The sequence below is a fragment of the Elephas maximus genome, chromosome 2 (assembly GCF_024166365.1).
Source record: "Elephas maximus indicus isolate mEleMax1 chromosome 2, mEleMax1 primary haplotype, whole genome shotgun sequence".
NCBI classification, from domain to species: domain Eukaryota; kingdom Metazoa; phylum Chordata; class Mammalia; order Proboscidea; family Elephantidae; genus Elephas; species Elephas maximus.
In genome coordinates, this window is record NC_064820.1 from 45,100,738 (window position 1) to 45,115,148 (window position 14,411).

A 14,411-nucleotide genomic window follows, 5' to 3' on the forward strand; every position below is an offset into this window, starting at 1 on the left:
TCCCTCCTTTGCATAAAGACCTTTAATAAACAAGTTTCCCCTATGTCTGGAGAGGTAGCATGATGGCACGTGAAGGGAGGGGAGAACCAAGGGCAGGTGGAAGGGAACTCACAATTCCAGGGTACCGATTTTGTGCCACTCCGTGCTATAGGCTCTATAGAAGCGGCCTTACTAACTCCTCAGTATAAATACTGAACCCTGAGAATCGGATGTTGAAGAAGTCCGAGAATGTCACAGTCTAGTGAGGGACAGGAACTTAGCCTGGGCTGGCCTGACACCACACTCCGCCCTTTTTTCTATGCCACCCTGCTTTCCCGGGGTGAGACGGGAGTGTATTTGAATGCTCCACCGTCTCCTCCAGATGAAGTTAACTGTTAACTGGGACGTTTTATAAGAAAATGACATAATTTGTTACTTAGAAATAAACATTCCTTACTTTTTGGTTTATGAGCACTGGAGCATCATTTAGGGAATCAGCCCAGTTTACAAAGTCAGTCACATCAACTGTCTTGGCTCCTTTGAGAAGCTTTTCTTTCAGTTCAAATGCGTATTTTCTGGTTCCTCCTCGTATCAGTGAAATGACGTCATCTATGAGGTCATCACTAGCGATGTTTACTGAGAAAAGGAAATACAAGTGAAGCATTTATAAGCGTGTGGTCAGCCATCAAGATCGTGTTTGATAAAACATTTATTGAGCCCCTATGGTATAAAAAAAAAAAAATGGTATAGTCTAGTGTATTTACTGAATTTTAATTATAAACATTGTTTAATTTTTCACACCAAATCTTTAACAACAACAACAGAGCTTGATGGCCATATATATCTAGGCAATTAAAGAATTCAGTCATTACTTTTAAGCTGAAAATGATATGGACACTCCAGATACATTGATAATTCAAAGCCTAACACATATACACGTGCGTGTATGGACAAACATGGCTTTTGGCTGCTCTATACATTTTTTGTTACAGATTTACTTTCATAATTATATTTTGCATAGGCTTGTTAGACATTTGTAAATACTATAACATTATAAAAGAAAGAGCACAAAAAAGAATAAAGCGAAAGGTAAGATTTCTTTTCACCCCAAATCTCTACCCATCTTCCATCAATCCCCCTCTCCAGATTGAACCACTTTTAATAAACTTTTGTGAATCTTTTAGAGTTGGGAATTTTTAGAACTGGGAAGGAATTTCAGGGTGATTTTTGTCTAGCTTTCCCAATTTTTATGGATGAGGAAACTGAGGCTCAGAGAGAGGGAGAGACGAGCCCAAATTTGCACAGGTAATGGCCAAACATAGAAATTATGACATTTGATGGCAGCTTCAGTTTTCTGTTCATTTTGTCAGTGGTTTCCAAATGTGGCCACTTGTTAGCGGTATGTATGTTTTTTTAAAAAATATCAATGCCCGGCCTCTGCCGCCTCCCCACAAATGCCTTCCTGCTATCAGTTGACTCTTTGAGGATGGATCTCAGGTATTTGTGTTTTCAAAAACTACCTCAGGTATTTCTGATTAGAGTGAAATTTGAGAACCACAACACTACCTCATGTTTGTAAATCTGCTAAGGATTAACAACTGAAAGTAATATTTGTATCAAAGTTATTTGTATTTAAGAAAAGGTTATGCACTGATTTAATGCCAAGGATGGATTAAGGATGGCCAGGCAGGTGGGAGGTTAGGTTGGGGAGATGATTTTGGCCTTCTCCTTTGTAGATGGACAGCACTGCTACTAGTCTATTCAGAACCTTCAGAAAAATTAGAGAAAAAAAAATGAGACTTTTCCTCAGGATAGTTTTCTATCATTTGCCTTCTACCACTGTGATGATAAATATACAATCTGCAATGATTACAGTGTGAATGGTACCCCCAAGATTTGCATACTGCATGGTCTGCAACGTAGTGTACTAATGAATGCATGTCCACAGACTGTTGGTGTGTGTAAAAACCAAACCAAACCTATTGCTGTTGAGTTGATTCAGACTAATACTGACCCTATAGGACAGAGCAGAACTGCCCTGTAGGGTTTCCAAGGAGTGGCTTATAGATTTGAACAGCCAACCTTTTGGTTAGCAGTGGAGCTCTTAACCACTGTACTATCAGGGCTTCTTGGTACTTATAGTGCTATGGAAACCACCATACAGATAAAAGTTTTTCAGGACTTTTAGTTTTATAAATAAAAAAAAGGATAGACAATCCTGAGGGCTGATAATGAGATGGCAGTGCTCATTTATACCCTCTTTTTTTAACCTAAAAAGTTAGGCCATACTTACCAGTTCTACCCTCACCCCTCTTTAAACAATCATTTTTCTTAATTTTTCCTGTGAATTCAGCTCCAACGTTTATGGACAAATCCAGATCAAACCCAAGGCATTTCTGTATATCTTTTAGTTCAACACCTGTTTAACATATTTATTTGAAAATTATTAGATGACATGTACCAACATCATATTCAAATAAATTGCAATTTTGCTATTTTGTAAGAAACTTACTTACTTGGAATTCTAGACACCATTACTGAACTTAAATGCAAGGTCATGTCTGCCCTTCCCTTTTCTTGTATTAGAATTCAGTGGCTTCCTTTTAAATTTATTTTCTTGTCAACTTAATGGCAAAGAAAATACTAAATTTTCCACTTGGTTAAAAGGAATAGAGCTCAGAGTATGATCGTTAAAGTAGAGTTCTTTACCTTCTAATACTATATATAAACCCAAACAACAAACCGGTTGCTCTCGAGTTGATACCTGCTCGCGGTGATTCCATGTGTGCAGAGTAGAACTGCAGTCTGTAGGGTTTTTCAAGTTGTGACCTTTTGGAAGCAGATCACCAGGCCTTTCTTCCAAGGTGCCCCTGGGTGGATTTGTACCAACAACCTTTTGATAAGTAGTTGAGCGCTTAGCCTTTTGTGCCACTCAGGGACTCCAGAGGGAGGACAACAATGTCTAATATTTATTGAATGCTCATTATATGCCCAGCATCATTCTAAATATTTGGTATAGATTAGCTAATTTAATTCTCACATTGATCTTATAAGGTAGGTATTATTATTATCTTATTTTACTGATGAGGACACAGAATTGCAGAGCAGCTAAGCAACTTACTGATGGTACTCAGCTAGTAACTAGCCAAGTTGCGATTTGAACCCAGAGTTGTCTGGCCTTTAGGCACTTCCGTATATTGACTTCATAATTTGGTCATGGGGTGCACCAACATCTCCTGATCCTCTGGAGATATGCTGGTATCTATCACCTCCTTAAAGACTAATTATAACTAGCCATAGTTACAAAACGCAGCATTAAAAATGATTAATGTAGTCACTTAGCAGCCAGTTTACTCTTAAAGGGCTTAGGTGCAGTCTTTAGGCAAGGATGGTAATTATGTAGCATACAGGCCGATACTATACCCATGGCAGACATTGCTGATCATCCAAGGCTTTCTTTCTTGTGACTTTAAACGTGGCCAGAAACCTACTCAACATGGACCCAATTCAACCACTTCTCAGAATCTCGCATGAGCTAATACTAATTTTCTACCCTTGCTTTAGCAGGTCAGACTCCTATAGTGCTAATATACCGCCAAAAGAAAATTTAGAATAATGTTTCCTTTCCAGTACTGAAGAATATTTTGGAAGACTAGTATAACTGTCAGATATGTAATTGAACCAGTCTACGGATTAAGAAATACATAAATTAAGCCTCTTGTATCTTCTTTCTTTTTTAAATAGTATTTCACTAAAAGTAGCATCACCATACAACAGATACCAAACCACAATATACTTCGGAGTCATTTCTTAGTAATGCTGCTGAACAGTGCGAAACCTAGTCAGTTTGTTCATTATGGAAGTCAATTTGCTGTTAAATAGGGTTGTAGGGGACCTGAGAGTAGGAAGAGAATTCCTTTCTCAAAGGAACACAAAACAGGACTCTTTGTTCTAAAGCTTTTAACCATTGAAAGAAGTTAGGGAAAGGAAAAATGATTGGCCAAAATGCCACTTTTTCTAGGCTTACCTTTTTCCTTCATGGATGCTTTATTCAAAACATATATTAGTTCATAGAGTCCCCCTAGAGACCCAGAGCTACTGTAGTGAGTTCCATAGGTTTCCAAAAATGCGAAATATTCCCCCTTATCATAGTTACTTGGCAGAGATTTTATATCATCCACAAAAGTTGTTGTCAGCATGACACCCCGATTTCTCATCATAAATCTTCCCAGCTGAATCATTCCTTTCACATGCAGAAACATTTTTTCCTTCATTGTAGAGCCAGAGAAAAAGAGAAATAGGAGTTTTATCATCATTGTTTCAAATTTCAAAAAATCACAAAATTTAGAATTTCTAAGGGCAATAAATTTTTTAGCACTGTCTATGAACATTTTTTTTTTTATGAACAACCACTTCAACCCATGAGAATGGCTAAAATTAAACTACTGTCAATACCAAGTGTTGACGAGGATTTGCAGCAACTTGAATGCTCATACATTGCTGGTGGGAGAGTATAACCACACTGGAAAACTGTGAGGCAGTCTTTTATAAAAGTTCAACACACAGCTACCTCATAACCAGCAATTCCACTTCTTTGTATTTTCCAAGTTCAAGATCAATAAAATATTGTTCACAAAGAGACCTGTACAAGAATTTCATAGAATCTTTAGTCAGAATAGTTTAAAACTGGAAATGACTCAACAACTCATCAACAGGGGACTCAACAAAAAAATTGTAGTATTTTCATACAAGGAAATACTACCTAGCAATAAAAAGGAACATGCTTCTGATACATAAAACAACATAAATGAATCTCAAAAATGTTATGCTGAGCGAAAAGCCAGCTGCAAAAAAGTATACATATGATTCCTTTTATATAAGGTCCTAGAACAGACAAAGCTCAGCTATGGTCAGGGAAATCTGATCGGTGGTAGTCACTCACGTCTTGGGGAATTGATTACAAAAAGGCATGAGGGAATTTTCTAGGGTGATGGAGATGTTCTATATTTTGTTTGAGGAGGTGGTTATAAAGGTGTATACAATGATCAAAATGCATGGAGCTATATATTTAAAATCTTTGCGTTGTATTATATGTAAATTAAATCTAAGTTGATTTTTAAAATGTTAACAATGGAAGGAAATGCAGGCATTATATATGAAGCCACACACATAAGGAGGCCTGGTGGAGCAACGGTTAAGCGCTCAGCTGCTATCTGAAAGATTGGTGATTTGAAGTCACCCAGAGACTCTTCAGGAGAAAGGCCTGGCAATCCGCTCCTGTAAAGATTAACCAAAACCCAGTGCTGTCGAGTCGATTCCGACTCATAGCGACCCTACAGGACAGAGTAGAACTGCCCCTAGAGTTTCCAAGGAGCGCCTGGCAGTTTCAAACTGCTGACCCTTTGGTTAGCAGCTGTAGCACTTCAACCACTACGCCACCAGAATATGGGACAGTACTACTCTGTCCCATGAGGTTGCTGTGAGCTGAAAATGAGCTCAATGACACCTAACAACAACAACAATCTTCTTATTTTTCAGATGAAGAAACTCTGATCCAATGTTTTCTTAGCTCAAAAATCACACAAGTATTTTGATGGTTACCAGGGAGGGGAGGGGTGGGAAAAGGAGAAAATCATACAAGTAGTGTGTGGCAGCAACAGTACTAAAAATCCACAGGACAGACAATATTGTAAGACATAAATCTCAAGCCAACCTAAACGACTCAATAGTTAAATGTTCCCAGAGATGCTGTCTTAAATATCTAAGCGAACACTGGGGCAGTGACGAAGAATTATGTGACTCAATGCTATAACCTGTCTGAGGCAAAACAGAACCATAGCCAGCACCCATGGTTTTTGTAGATGGATCATTTGAAATGACCCTGCAGCGGCTGTGGTTAATGTATGTTGATTGTGTGGGAGTTTAAAACATTTTATTGTTTTAAAGGTATATCTTGGTGTATATGAACATTATACCAAACTTTCTAACGGTATTCTTGAAGCACAGTTGTTCCCATGGCATGGCTTAACTTCTCAGCCACTGATAAAAATCTTAATGGAACTTACTCTATACATGATGAGTCATCTGAGCTCTCCACCTGCTGTCTTTCATAATAATTCTCAATAGAGCCTTAAAGATCAACATATTTGAATTTCTTTTCATTGATTGCTAAAATAAGAGGTGTATCTTGGGGTTTGGAGTCAGACACGTGATGTTATTTGGCTCAATTTACTTAAAAGGTAGATCTTGGATCATTTTCATCCAAATATGCTGTTTTCTCTTCCATTTTAAAACATTAAAAAAGAAAAAAATTCTCTCGACCTCACTTGCCCCATTAGCAGCTTCTTACTTCTTTTTCCCCATAGTAACAAAATCCCTCAAAAGAGTTTTTCATACTGGCCATTTCCTATTCCTGTCCTTATTTTCTCTTAAAGCCAATCCAATCGTACTTCTACCCCCACTATCCCAACGAAAGTGCTCTTTTCAAGGTCACCCGTGACCTTCATAATGTTGACATATTAGCATGCTTGATGCAGTCCATCATTCCTTTCTCCTTGATATAGTTTCTTCTCTTATCTTCTAGGGTAGTGCTTCCCAGACTGTAAAATGCAAACAAACCACCTAGGGAATTTTGCAGAAAGGCAATTCTGATCCAGTAGATCTGAGGTGAAGTCTGAGATGCTAGCACCCCAGGGATTTGATACAACTGGTCTACCAACCACATTTTGAATAGCAAGGTTAAAGGAAACTACAATGGCCACTTCTTCTTGGTTTCCTTTGATAGTTCTTCTTCCTCTTTTCCAAGGCCTGTTCATGTTGAAGTTCCCCACGTTTGGTCTCCTTCTCTTTTTTATCTATATTAACTTCATTGGTGGACTCACCAAGCCCCGTAGCTTAAAGCAACATCTTTATGGTAACAGAACCCCTGGTGGCTCAGTGGTTAATACCTTGGCTGCTAACCAAAAGGTTGACAGTTTAAATCTACAAGCCACTCCTTGGAAACCCCATGGGGCTACTCTCTCCTATAGGGTCACTATGAATTGGAATTGACTCGAAGGCAACTGATATATGGTAAAAATTCCTAAATTTATAGCTCAAGCCCAAGTCTCTCTCCCAAACCCCAGACTCATAACTAAAACTTCTTAATTGACATTTCCAACTGAATGTCTAATAGACATCTCAAACTTAACATAATTAAAGCTTAAATCCTGATCTTCTCCAAACCTGCTCTATCTGAAGTCTTCTCCCTCTGGTTGTACAGACCAAAAACCTTGGACTTGGACTCTTACAACTGTCCTGTCTGAACAGCATCATCTCTTACCTGGATTCCCGAAATAGCTTTCTAACATGATTCCTTGCTTTTACTTTTAATACTCATAATCTCTTCTCAATTGTTGTTAGGTGCTGTCGAGTCAGTTCCAACTCATAATGACCCTATGTACAACAGAATGAAATACCACCCGGTCCTGCACCATCCTCACAGACATTGTTATGCTTGAGGTCATTGTTACAGCCACTGTCAATCCACCCGGTTGAGGGTCTTCCTCTTTTTCGCTGACTCTGTACTTTACCAAGCATGACGTCCTTCTCCAGGGACTGATCCCTCCTGATAACATGTCCAAAGCATGTGAGACGTAAACTCCCCATCCTTGCTTCTAAGGAGCATCCTGGCTGTAGTTCTTCCAAGACAGATTTGTTCATTCTTTTGGCAGTCCATGGTATATTCAGTATTCTTCACCAGTACGATAATTCAAGGGTATCAATTCTTCTTCGGTCTTCCTTATTCATTGTCCAGCTTTTGCTTGGATAGGAGGCTATTGAAAACAATGTAGCTTGGGTCAGGTGCACCTCAGTCTTCAAGGTGACATCTTTTTTTTTTTTTAATGCTTTGAAGAGGTCTTTTGCAGCAGATTTGCCCAATGCAATGTGTCCATTGATTTCTTGACTGCTGCTTCCACGAGTGTTGATCGTGGATTCAATTAAAATGAAATCCTTGACAGCTTCAATGTTTTCTCCACTTATCGTGATGTTGCTTATTGATCCAGTTGTGAGCTGAGGCATAATCCATATTGAAGGTTGTGGTCTTTGATCTTCATCGGTAAGTACTTCAAGTCCCCTTCACTTTCAGCAAGCAAGGTGTGTCATCTACATAATGCAGGTTGTTAATGAGTCTTCCTCCAATCCTGATGCCTCATTTACAACCAAACATGTGACCCACTTACTGCTACCAAACCTCCCAACAGATTTTTCTCCATTTAGCATTCTTCTTCCTGCCATTCTAAGCACATATTTGAGGATTTGCTGAGTGCTATTTTCACTCTCTTGTGAGTTCTATCTGTTCCAGACTTTTAAACTTAAAAGAAGAGGCTTGTTAGTTTAAAACATATGCCGCTATATTCTCTATATGAAGCATCTGGTCTTACCTGTAGTGAAAAATATGACAAGAGTTGTTGGTAAGTTTCATGTTTGAGATAACTAAACCGAAAGCTACCCTCCCTTTTATGATTTTGGGAGCTTCCATTAGCATCTTCTTTAGGTTTATCTTCAACTTTCTTGTTAGCTTCAACGGGTGTGAATTTTAGAGAGAAATCTGCATTAAAAGTTGATGTCTTCTCTTGGATGATACCTGTGAATGCTTGAAACTGTTCTTCAAAATGCTCGGTTCGGAAATTTTTATCAGCTTTGACCTAAAAGGAATAACAAAGTGTTGTTAACAACAACAACAACACACACACAAAAAGAACAGAAACAAATAAAAATTAAGCAATCAATTGAAAGGGAGCTGAGCAAAAGAATTAGACTTGAAGGCTCTGGAGTCAGACTGCTGGGGTTCAAATCCTGGCTCCATTATTTCCAGGCTCTGTGACTTGGGGAACACTACACAATAATCTCTCTGTGTCTAAGATTCCTAGTCTGTAAAATAAGGATACTCTGCCTACCTAGCCCAAAGGTTGTTGTAAGGAGTCAATGAGATAATGCATAGGAAGGGCTTACGATACAACAAGTTTTCAAAGGGTAATATCTCTAATAAGTTACAGAACAGATACACAGCTTAAACAAACAAATAATGAAACCAACACTTACTGAAGGTTTATAGGCACTTTTTAATTATTTTACGCGTGTTAACTCAAATAGGTTAAGGAGCCAGAAATTGTCACTGGGATGTCTGGCTTCAAAAATGGTTCTCCTCACCTTTATACTCTACTGTCTGTCAAAGAAAGACATGCTTATGTGTGCATAGAAAATTGACGGAAGAATGGTCAAATGACCCAAGTAAACTCATTGCCTGTAGAGTTGATTCCAACTCATGGTGATCCTATAGGACAGAGTAGAACTGCCCCATAGGGATTCCAAAGAGTGGCTGGTGGATCTGAACTGCCAACCTTTTGATTAGCAGCCAGGCTCTTAACCACTGCCCCACCAGGGCTCCCGAAAGACTCCAGAGAGGGTGTTTTCCCTTGAGAAGGGAAAATGGGAATCTACAGTGTGAGGGAAACTGACTTTTCCTTGCATAACCTTTTGTGCTGTTGAACTTTTCTTTTTTCTTTTCACCATGTGCATTTTACATTAAAAACAAAACTTAAATAAACAAGTTAAAAAACCCAAACTTTCAATTAAAATGTTCTTTGCCAATCTGGCTATTGTCAAGTATCAATGAAGACCAAAAAAAAAAAAACCCTAAACCAGTTGCTGTCAAGTTGATTCTGACTCATAATGACCCCATGTGTGCAGACTAGAACTGCACTCCAGAGGTTTTTCATGGCTATGACCTTTTGGAAGCAGATCACCAAGGTTTCCTTCCAAGATGCCTCTGGGTGGGCTCAAATTGCCAAGTCTTTTAGTTAGTAGTCAAGTGCTTAACCATTTGCACCACCCAAGGACTCCAAGTATCATTAAAAAAAAAAAAAAAAAATTTTTTTTTTTTTTTTTTTGGGAGGTTGTTAATTCTCAGCATTTCAGCTCCCTTTCCAGAGGTCCTCTGAAATAGATGTAATTGTTGTCTGGGAAGGGGAGATTTGCTCTTCAGGTAGTGGCATGAATTGGATCAGTAGCGTGGATTGGGTGTTGTTCTGTGAGGGAAGAAACCTAAAGTTGATGTCCAATGGGGAACACTAAAATGTATATAGTTATCATTAGAATAAGGCATGCTGGAAAAGTAATCACCATAAAGGGGAAGAGAAAACCTTACTATCATGGATTGACTTGTGCCCCCCCAAAATATGTGCCAACTTGGTTAGGTCATGATTCCCAGTATTGTGTGGTTATCCTCCATTTTGTGATTGATATAATTTTCCTGTGTGTTATAAATTGTAATCTCTGCCTGTAGTTAATGAGGCAAGATTAGATTATGTTACGAAGGATTAGGGTAGGATGTAACACCGTTGCTCAGGCCACATCCCTGATCCAATGTAAAAGGAGTTTCCATGGGGTGTGGCCTGCACCGCTGAGATAAAAGGATCGAGAAGCAAGCAGAGAAGGGGGTGGTGCTCATATCACCAGGAAAGCAGTGCCAGGAGCAGAGTCATTTGAACTCAGGATTCCTGCATGGAGAAGCTCCTAGTCCAGGGAAAGATTGATGACAAGGACCTTCCTCTAGAGCTGACAGAGAAAGCCTTCCCCTGGAGCTGGCACCCTGAATTTGGACTTCTAGCCTGTTAGACTGTGAGAGAATAAGTTTCTGTTTGTCAAAGCCACCCACTTGAGGTATTTCCCTTATAGCAGCACTAGATAACCAAGACACCACGTCACCTCCCTGCTGAAAGTCTTTCGATGTCTTCCACTGCCTTTAAGATAATAATCCAAACTAGGCTTATTCTAAGTTTCTCTCTCCCTGACTGTGCTCCAGTCACCTGTGCACCTTTCTGTTTTTCTACAGCCCATACTTCTTCACACACTCAGGACCTCTTTAGGCTGCTCTTTCTGAAATATTCCCTTGCCCCCACATCCTTCCATAACATTTGCACACATCACATATACTCACACACACACTCTTTCTTACACACTCACTCACATTCACACTCTATCCCACACTCACACACATACTACACACCTTGGCCTGCTTAATCCTACTTGAAGGCTTAGCTTAAGCCTCACGTTTTTTTAGGAAGGCCTCCTCTTTTGATAGATTTCTCATCGACAACAATGCCAAGATCTGTTTTGGTGGCTTATCATCCACTGGAGGTCTTCCTGGACTTTCTCTCTCCACATAGTCCATCTACTGAGAGTTTACTTTGTGCCAGACACTGTTCTAAACATTTTGCATGTACTTACTCATTTAATCTTTCCAACAACCCTATGAAGTATGTGCTATCATCACCCATTTTATAATAAGAAAATACTTATCAGGGAAGATAAGTAAGTTGCCTAAATTACACGGATGGTAAGCAGACAAACACCAGAATTCAAACCAGGAAGTCTGAATTCAGAAGCTGGGTAATGGAGCACATGCAATACAGTTTTCCATCCTTAGCCAAATTCTTAGTTCTTAAACATGCTAGATTTCATCTCTCTGTCTTTATGTCTACTATTACTGACCCAGTTCAGTCTTTTATCATCTCCTTCATGGATCATAAAACAGCCTCCTTCTGTTCTCATTCCCTCTGCTCTTGTGCCTTTGAAATTCATCTCCACAAAACATGAAGAGAATCTAAGATAAAACTCTCACCACATCACTCTACTCAGTGGCTCAGGATTACTTAATATGGCATATGAGAACCATCAGGATTTGAATCCATAAGCGTTGATTTGTTGATCGTAGTATTTCTCAGGAGCCCTGGTGGCACAGTGGTTAAGCATTCAGCTGCTAAGCAAAAGGTCAGCAGTTTGAATCCACCATCTACTCCTTGGAAACCTTATGGGGCAGTTCTACTCTGTCCTATAGAGTTGCCGTGAGTCAGAATTGACTGGATAGGTATGGGTATCAGTATTTTTCAAGAGAACAGTTTCTATAGTGATGGTCTACATATTTACCTCTTGGGAAACATCACCATAAAACAAACCAACCAACAGTACATATACTCTGTACTCTGCCAGTTTTCCTAAATGGGCTCAATTTGCCAGTAGAAAGAATAGTTAATTAACCCTCTGTTTGCAGCTTTGCTGTCAACTTTAACAGTAATTGCAATGTGTCTGCCTGATTAAGTTTCTTGCCATCATTAAAATCATTAGCTTTTTTCCCCACAAGAGTTTTAATGTTATTTAATCAATGTTATTGATTAATTCAACAAACATTTATTTAGCACACTATACTCGACTCGATGGCAAAGGGTATGGGTTATACTATGTTAGTTTCCCAGGGTTCCAAGATAAATGAGTAGAAATCAACTAAGAATATGTATGTTGTTGTAGTTGTGTGCCATGGAGTTGATTCTGACTCATAGCAACCATATAGGACACAGTAGAATTGCCCTACAAAGTTTCCTAGGCTGCAATCTTTATGGCAGCGGATCACTAGACCTTGTCTCCTGCAGAGCCACTGGGTGGGTTCAAACTGTTGACCTTTAGGTTAGCAGCCAAGCACTTAACAAGAACTCCTTAAAAGTATAATACAGCAAAATAAGTACCAAGACAGAGAGCATACTGAGGGTCTTGTGTTAATTGCAGGAAGGGAACCTAACCAAGATAGAGGATCAGAGGAGAAGGCTGAGGGTGGAGTGACAATCAACAGATCAGGAATGACCTTGTACTCTGCCAACAAGTTTAACTGGTATCCTACAGGCTAAAAGGAAACCCTAGTGGTGTAGTGGTTAAGTGCTGCGGCTGCTAACCAAAAGGTTGGCAATTCGAGTCCACCAGATGCTCCTTGGAAACTCTATGGGGCAGTTCTACTCTGTCGCTATGAGTTGGAATTGACTTGACAGCAATGGGTTTTATACGCTAAAAAACAACAAACAAATAAACTCACTGCTATTGAGGCGATTCTGACTTATAGCAACCCCATGAGGTTTCCAAGGATATAAATCTTTATGGAAGCAGACTATCACATCTTTCTTTAGTAAAGCAGCTGGTGAGTTCAAACTGCCAAACTTTTGGTTAGCAGCTGAGCACTTAACCACGGTGCCACCAGGGCTCCTTTCTACAGGCTATAGGGAGACATTCACCAAATTTAAGCAGCAGAGTGATATGACCTGATTTGTTATTTGTCTTTACATTGCAATGTGGGGAATGAATTGAAATTGGGTAAAAACTAAACAAACTGACAAAAAAAGCTCATTGCTGTCAAGTTAATTCTGACTCATAGCGACTCTACAGGACAGAGTAGAACTGCCCCATAGAGTTTTCAAGGAGTGCCTGGTAGATTCGAACTGCCGACCTGTTGGTTAACAGCTACAGCACTTAACCACTACGCCACCAGGGTAAACCTAGAGGTTATAAACTGGTAAGAAGACTGGCTTAGTAGCCAAGATGAGATGAGACTAAGGGAGGTGCAGTAGGAATAGAGAATAGACGGCTGATTTAAGAGACATTATAATAAACAAACTTGGAGATTGGTTATATTGTGGGCTTTGAGGGAGGTGTGTCTGTAAAGGAAATCTTCAGGAAAATTTCCAGGTTTTGAGGTTCAAAGCTTGGGAAATTGGGAGTAAGATGAGAATTCAGCTTTGGGCTTATTGACTGTGTGATGATGTCAGACAATTTATTTCACAGAGACCCAGCTTAGAGAGAGACGTGGGCATAAAATATAGGATTTGTAAAGCCTGAGGACAGAAATAAAAATTGAAGTGAGAAGGGAATGAAATCACTTAAGGAGAGTATGTAGAGAGAGACTAGTGAACAAGATAGGAACTCTGGGAACATCAATATTCAAGGGCTGTTAGATGACTAAGACAGTGTCATTCTTCCTCCCTCTCTCCTTTCTTTCCTTCCTTCTCCTTTCCTGTTTTTTTTTTTTTTTTTAGATGGGAGTCTTGAAGATATTTATATATTAAAGGCAGGGTTGAGAGGAATGAGGGAGAGGCTAAATAAAAGTTTAGGAGAATGACTAGCAAGCTATCTGAGGGGAGAGGCATATGGAATGGAAAGATAAGCTTTCTAGTGAGACAAAACAGAAGGATTTAAAGATGGACTAAGTGACAAGTTTGTACATAAGTGGAAGAAACAATTGAGGACATTCTGGCCTTGGTATTCTCCATTGAGTTGTAACTAATGCCATCTATGAGCTGAACTTGGCATTGTAAGGTAAGGAGCTTGAGCTTTAAACTGCCTTTGTGGAGAATGGGGAGAAATGCAACCTAGGGAAGATGTTGTTGACCTACTGATCAGCATGGAGGACCTATTGAGGTTATTACATCACCCATCTTTGTGTTGGAGCCCTGGCGGTGCAGTGGTTAAGCATTTGGCTGCTAACCAAAAGGTCAGTGTTTCGAATCCACCAGCCAGCTCCTTGGAAATCTTATGGAGCAGGTCTACTCTGTCCTATAGTGTCACTATGA

At 39.5% G+C, this 14,411-nt stretch overlaps 1 protein-coding gene across 1 annotated transcript in view; it reads right to left on the reverse strand.

Moving 5' to 3' along the window:
* The window catches only part of C9 (complement C9), a 54,068-nt gene that overhangs the window by 14,466 nt on the left and 25,191 nt on the right, over positions 1–14,411 (reverse strand). The window contains exons 6-9 of the mRNA XM_049859402.1: positions 8,403–8,666; positions 4,007–4,247; positions 2,273–2,398; positions 437–615 (exon numbers count right to left, since the gene is read on the reverse strand). Of these exons, the coding sequence (XP_049715359.1) occupies positions 437–615; positions 2,273–2,398; positions 4,007–4,247; positions 8,403–8,666 (810 nt within the window). The remainder of the gene's footprint in view (positions 1–436; positions 616–2,272; positions 2,399–4,006; positions 4,248–8,402; positions 8,667–14,411) is intronic.